The sequence below is a fragment of the Orycteropus afer genome, unplaced genomic scaffold (genome assembly GCF_000298275.1).
Source record: "Orycteropus afer afer isolate SDZICR_OR568_19922 unplaced genomic scaffold, OryAfe1.0 scaffold00370, whole genome shotgun sequence".
NCBI lineage: Eukaryota > Metazoa > Chordata > Mammalia > Tubulidentata > Orycteropodidae > Orycteropus > Orycteropus afer.
This window is the reverse complement of record NW_006921957.1, coordinates 2255220-2262550: the sequence shown is the minus strand read 5'-3', so window position 1 is coordinate 2262550 and position 7331 is coordinate 2255220. Positions and strand designations below refer to the sequence as shown.

General features: G+C 43.3%; 1 protein-coding gene across 1 annotated transcript in view; it reads right to left on the bottom strand.

Moving 5' to 3' along the window:
* The window catches only part of RNF220 (ring finger protein 220), a 347542-nt gene extending 344081 nt beyond the window's left edge, over window positions 1–3461 (bottom strand). Inside the window, exon 1 of the mRNA XM_007953081.2 lies at window positions 2837–3461. Within this exon, the coding sequence (XP_007951272.1) occupies window positions 2837–3461 (625 nt within the window). The remainder of the gene's footprint in view (window positions 1–2836) is intronic.
* Window positions 3462–7331: the final 3870 nt, after the last annotated feature.

The window sequence follows — 7331 nt, the reverse complement described above, 5'->3', positions numbered from 1 at the left end:
TATATAATGAGAACTGAAAAAAATGAGTCAGCCATAACAAATAGTAACTCTAAATTTAAAGAGTAACGAACCAAGATAAACATGGTTAATTCTGGCAATCAGGGCAAAAGCCACCGGATCCTATTACTTTGCTTTTTTGAACACCTTCCATCCTCTATCTGCTCGCCTCCCCATCCCCCCTCACTGGCCCATCTGCCCCTCAAGCTCTCCCTTTGAGAGCAGTCTTGTATACTGTCACTCGATTATCTGAGAAATATTACTTATTTCAAAACGGTTCTGTAGGGAGGACCTGAAAGGCATCTAGTGGGAATAATCAGGCCTTCTAACGGCCCTTAAATATGTATTTACATAAAACAGACCATAAATATTCTAACACACGTCGGCGTATGACAGGAGCCAAGAAAGCTGCCGCAGACTTAGTCACAGTGCCTCTCCCACCCTTCCCAACAGAAAAATGTTTCTCCTGCTTTCCAGAAACTCCAAATCAAAAGCAAAAATGGTAGCCAGCACAACCCTGTGAAGGCTGCTCCACCAGCTAAGGAAAGCACAGGAGAAAGGAGAACAGATCTGGGGTTACCACAGGGTAACAGTCTCCTCTTCACTTTGTACCTTTGTTTCTTGCTAAAGATTAGTCACAAACGCAACTCTAGATAATAACGTGGGTGTGCAAACATCATATGCTCACAGACACTCCTATAGGTTTCATGTTCATTTAAGAGAAAAGAATACAAAGTACCCTATAAAGGAAGAATATTTTAAACAAATAAAGGGGGAATATAGCACTACAATAGGAAATAAAGAAGTTTCCCCACCCTTCTGATCAGGATCTCATTAATTTCAAGGTCAGAATTCCATTTCACTTTGGGAGACAGACTCATTTAATTTTTCTCCACCCAGGCGTATTCCTGTGTGAGGGATCCATCTCCATGGGGGATGGCACCACCACACAATGCAGACCAGGCAAACAGAAGAGTTATGGCTTTGACACTCAGAGGGGAATGGATATCCACATCTATGAGTTCTGACTTGACTAACAAGCCTCCTCCCTCTCTGGGGGCCTGGTGCAGGTGAAAAGGTAGAAAATGGAGCCAGGCTGGATTTGTTAGGTGAGAAGAAAGGAATCTCCATCTCCAGATGGTACTTGGTGGCATATGAGTTTAGAGAGAATTTCGTTTTCAGTTTGTATTTGGAGGCAAAAAAGGAGGGCAAGAATCAGTCACACCCTAACCCAGCAAAGTTTTAACCAGAGGTCAGATTACAGCTAGTCTTGATTACTTGGACAAATGGAAAACTCAACTCAAATAAAATAGACCAACACAATATACGTTCAGCAGGGATCTCCAAAAGGCAGGATCATGACACATAGAAGTTGGCTGTACAGAAAGTGAAAAGGTGAAACAGGAGCTCAAGCAAAAGTGAGCGAGCAACTGCAGCAGTTGTGCTGTCAGATGGCAGCCTTCTCCCTTCAGTGGGGAGGTCTCGGGCTTACAGACGCTGACATAAAAGACACACTCGCAACATATTTCAAAACCAAAGAGCGATGGATTTACAAGGCAGGTTGATTTTATGATGACTTTTATTGAAAAGGTACGCTGGGTTTAGGCAGATGCCTTTTAGCGCAGGAAAGTTAACACAGTGCCTAATTCAAGGAGACAGCCTGAGGAAGCAGTGCCGACAGGGGAGAGAGCTGCAATGTCTCTATTACTCTCCTCGGCATCATAAAGAGAAGAGAAAAAAAAAATGGCATTCGGGTTGGTGGTTATAGAGAGGACAGAAGCACAAAAAATAAAGAAGAGGGGAAAGCAAACCTCAGATGTAGTTTTCTTAAGAAAATAAAATGAAGCAAGTCTTAGAACAAAAGGTTGGTGGGAACTACTCTTAGTTCATAAATTCTCACCAGGCTTGAAGAAAACTGCTCTGTCTACCCACAGCCCAAAAGCTTCAAAAATACAATTATTTTCTGATTATATTAGAGGAGAAGATTGCAGGGTTCAACACTCCTAGTCTGCAAGTCCCATATGAAGGCTTAGTTGCAACTATTAATGGACGTTCCAGTGCCCAACAAGGCACTTGGAGAACACAAAAAAGCTGTTCCATAAGCAGAAACTAATAATAGTTGTGAACATCAAATATGTAGCAGTCACAGATCAGCAATGGCTAGTCCTAAAAGTGAGCCCCAGGATAAGCATCCAGCAAACCTGTTAAATCCCCAGAGAAGTCGGCTTTCTAGCCTTGCTATTGCAAGGAAAACACAGCTGTTTGAAATGCTTTATGGTGATTGACGACACCTTTGTCCTTCTCTGAAAAACAGCCTGATGTGGACAAGGGCTGGAGTTGTGAAAATAAAATCAAGTGGAGTTGGCCTGATGTGATACAATGGAAAAGCTAAATAAATAAATAAATAATACTGAGATCAGAGAAATAATGAGGACAGCAAAGAGAGGAGGGAAGAACAAGTTGCTTCAGCGCCGCCTCCCCCCGCCAAATTTTCTAGGAACCTACACTCTCTTATGAAATGATAATCGCTCAAGTACATACATGGCAACCTTCTTCACTCCAGAGTCCCCAGAGAACAAGCCAACCATGCCCATGGAGAGAGAGGCAGCGCTGCGGCCAACTTGCCTCTGGCTACCTTCAAAAAAGCATTTCCTGCAAGAAATATCAATGCTCATTGACGAGAGACAAATAAATGTTAGCACGCCACAGCTGCTGAAAGGAAAAGTAGTAGTTGGCCCTTCCCATTACTGGGAGTGTAAAAAATGCCACTGACCTGTTGAGCACTCCTGCAAGGCAGGGCTTACTGGGGGTAGGGGAGAGCGTGCACCAGAGTACTTACATCTGTCATTCCGATCCTCTGGGCTAGATGAGGCTTCCCGATCAGAAATGAGGCCAGAGACAGCAAAAATCTTCTTCCCAGTATCATCAACCTTAAGTGAACCAGGGGAGCTAGATGGCAGCTGTGTCCCAAAGTCATATTCCTTGCCATCTGCATCTGAGAAGCGTAAGTGGGGAGATTCTGTATCATGGCAGTTCTTAAGTCGTTTGGCCGGTGTGAAGGCAGACTGATAGCTCTCCCGGTCCTCAGTGGAAGCAAAGGGACGGAAAGCCCCCACGCCACTATGGTTCAGCATACTAATTGGGGTGCAATCAAGGTTTGGGGGTGCAAACTGAGGATGGAGGTGTAGTAAAGAAGGGGGGAAATCACGGTTGGCAAAAGTGCCTGGCACCCCACCTTGCCGGTGGTACATAGAGGCAAAGGTGTAGGAACCGTTGGTAAATGGAATGTGCACGTCCTTGTCTACTGAGACGGGTACACCAAAGGGTCGTGGCTGCTGACAAGGGATAGAAGCATCACGGCTGGCCTCAGCCGTGGACGCCAGGACCATCAGTGCTGGGGATGCCAGAGGGTTGGGAAGGTAGGATGAATTCTCCATCTTGAAGGCTGCCCGGTGTAAGTCCATTGGAGTCTCTTTCTATGGCCTTCGTCAGACAAGAAACAATCTTCCCTGGGAGGGAGGCCAAGCAGCACGTTGGATCAGAGCAGAGAATATTACTGGGGAATCATCCCCTTCTAAGACCTGTGGAAACAGCAAAGAGGAAAAAACGACGGGGGGGGGGGGACAGTCAGAAGGAGGAAAATAAGGGAAACCCCAAGTGATAAAAACACTATCCTTCTGGCATACAGATGCTTGGGCAAGAGACACCACAGGCTTTAGGAGCCAGTGGGCAGCAGCATCAGACCATTTTCATTCAGGAAAATCAATAGACAACTTACTGTGATGTACGTGTAGCTGACTTTGGTCCCTACACGTTCCGGGTGAAATGCACCAGAGCCCAGCAAAGAAAAAAAATCATAAAACCTCCAAATACAATATTCCCTGAGCAAATGAGCTTTGGAAGGCCAAGTCACCCAGTAGATTAGGTGGGGTCTATATTTTAAAGGGCTTCCATCTGGTTACACCACTCATGGCAGGCCTGAGGTTCAAACAGAGACCATGTTCTACCTATATGATCCCACACATACACATTCTCTCTTCATCCTCCCTAACAGCCTTGATAGGGAAAAATCCCTACAGCAAACACATCTAGACCACATACATCTGTACATGTTAGTTGGTACAAATTGTACATGTGGGTAAATCACACACATAGGCACATAAATAATCACACATCATCATGTATCATCTGTGACTATTTACAGAAAGAACTGTTATGTGTAACAACATTTTTTGATGCACACCCCTCTCTAATCACACAGGCTTTCTACTTCTCCTTTCTGAGAAGGAACAAAACCTTCATCAATAAAATGCCTGGCGTCTCTGACAATATTTAAAAACATAATGGGTGTCTTTGGCATATGGTATCTAGAAGCATCTGTCTTCCAGGGGCAGGAAAGAACGGATCGGTAATTTTAGTTACTAATGCACTCACTCTTAAGTAGATTTGTAAACTGCCTTTGAATTTGCCATTAACATTTACAATAAAATGTTAACAAAATTTCTGACTTATTTTGCTCTACGTATTGGGCCAGTCAGAGTTGATGTCCAATAAGGCCCCTGGAAAAAACTGGAGTTCAGAGAGACTTCTTTCAATTTCCCTTTTAAATTCAACTTGTACATTTCATGGTCACAGATTCTGTGTCAGATTTTATTTTGGGGTGAGGTTTGAAGGAAAAGGCTATATACATCAAAAGCTACGATAACATGAAATGAATACTAGGACATATTAGCTTCAAAAATACACTTAATAGAAACTTACTGAAACTCAAAGTGCAACCAAAAATAACCATCTGCTACAAATTGTAAACTTCAAATTGAGAGTCATATCTGAAATAAAATGTACCCATTCACCCTGCCCCCCCACACACACATACAAAAAAAATAACCCACCTATATAATGGAGCATCTTTGGTATTCCCTCAATAGAGAAACCTCAGTTAAACTGTAGATGAATCCTCCTGGCTTTAATGCAGTGCAAAGAGAGTATTTCCTTCTCCCATCCTGTAGCAGACATGTCAATGACTGTTATTAATTGGGAAGATGAGTGGACACCATCAGACTGCTTCCTCATTTGGCATCTTTCCTTATAGACATCATTGCTAAATTACCAGATTATGTATCTCACATTAACGGATTTTTCTCTCTTCCAAATTTTAAATAACTTTCCTGTCAAGTTATAGCAGTGCAGGGAATGATCTGCCAAGGACAGCCAGTTAGCCTGACAAGTCTGGGAATCCTGTTCTTGGCTGATTTCAAGTCAGATTAATGGTCATACAACATGGAGCTCTGAAAGTGGGTCTAGTGCTGTTCCAAAGGTTCTGAGCAGCACTTCACAAGAGAAATAACTTCTTGTCTATCAACAAGCAATATTATATGAGACAAGCTGGAGAAATGGGCAAACATAATATGCAGGGTGGGGGGTGCCCCCCCACAACCATCACCCAGAGAATTCTATTTCTATTTTTACTTCCTCGATCACCTCATTATGTTAAATGGGTTTCATAAATTAGTAATCTGGCGACAGCACCGGACACTCCAACAGAACACAGTGAATCACTCAAACCTAGTTATTCATTCAAAAACTTCATTACACTGAAAATAAATCAACAATATTTTTCCAGGCCCCATCTCTTTTACTCCACTGTGTGGCCACTGGTCTGGGGGGGGGGGTTCTTTTCTTTTCCCTTTTTTTTCCTTACCCCCTCCTCACATTAACAACATGTAGAGATGAGGCTTCAGCAGACCACAGTCATTATGAAAATCTATAGTTAATACACTCCCAATGTCAAAATGTCATGGGTTTAAACACAGAACCCCAAATAAGAAAACTAACTGACCCTCTTAATTAAAAAAATATGGATTGTAAGATAATCAGCTTGATGGAGCATTTGGGTGACTGTAAAGAACCCGGCAAAGGGAAAGTAAGTAACTGTTACTTTTCTGCCTCTATGCTGATTTTTTTTAATTTAGCACTTCGTGCAAATCCAGATTAAAATAACTCCAGCTATTGATCCGAGCAGTGGAATTGACATTAATTTTAGTTCACTTCTCACTTTGCAAAGGGATCAATAGGAAGTAATAACAGCTGACATCCCCGCTGAAAGGAGGAGAAAGAAGGGCTGAAGACAGAAATCGAAAAGCAACCAAATAAATCATCAGCTACTTTTCCACGGCATCAGACAAACTCCAAACAGATCGCAAAAAGTCTTTGTTGAATTAACTAAACAAGGAGGAGGGATCAATCCATGAAGCTAAATAAATTGTCTGGCAGGCAGTGAGGTTGGACGGAGGGACCGACAAATATTGAGTTTTTAAAATTTCAAATCCTTGACGTGATGGGTTTGGTTGAGTTCTGTATGTGTGGGAGTTTGTTAAATCACACACCCAACCTTGGTCTAAAGTGATTATAAAACGCCAGCTAAGTGAATAATTAGTGAGATTACTAATTGCATGGTTAAACATGCCAGAACCAAGACAAATGAAACGAAGAAGCCGGCGTTTGGAACGTGAAAATGTCAGAGGCTGGGATGATGCGTAGCGCTCCGCGCTCTCCAGTGCGAACTAGCCACTTTAATGCAGAAAAACCGAAAGCTCCGCAGAAAGTCTCAAAAAGTGGGCAATTTCCCACCCCAAGCTCTGCCCATCCCTGTCCAGGGATCTGGGTTTCCTGACCCGCGCCCGGGATCAGCATAGGAGGAAGCTGTGCTGCAGCAGCTGGGAGCCAAAGCCACTTGCAAATGACTGCCACAAAGAAAGCTGCTAAGTGCTCCTTCCCGGAGCGCGAGCTCAGAGCGCCCACCAAACTACGACACTGCTGGCAATTAAATCGCACACACAACACTCCTCTGCTTATTACAACAGGTGACATTTTTGTGGTCTCTGATCCGTTTCCAAAAGCCAGGAATTAAAATAATAGAACAAACTAAACGATCTTTTTCCTTTGCATAACTAAACTTTTAAAAAATTAACAGCCAACTTAAAAAGCAAAGAACAATAGGAAATAGGGCCAGGGTAATGGGGGGTTGTGAAGAAAGCAGGAAAGAATTTTTTTTTTTTTTTTTAAGTTCACAGACTTCTTCGCTTGAAGAGAATTCCCACACACCAAATGCCCAAGAGGTATTTGGAAACACCGCTCTAACAGAAATCTTACCACCATATGCGACAGCTCAGGGAGCATAAGGCTAATACGTTCCCGGGCTGGGGCCGACGCCTGCCGTTAAGACGTAGTGGAATATCGGTCCCAGATTTGGACCCGAATCCAGCCTGGCTTTGCCAAGAGATGCCAATAGGAAACTGCCCGACCGGTCAGAAAGTGCGGGGCTGCGGGACTGA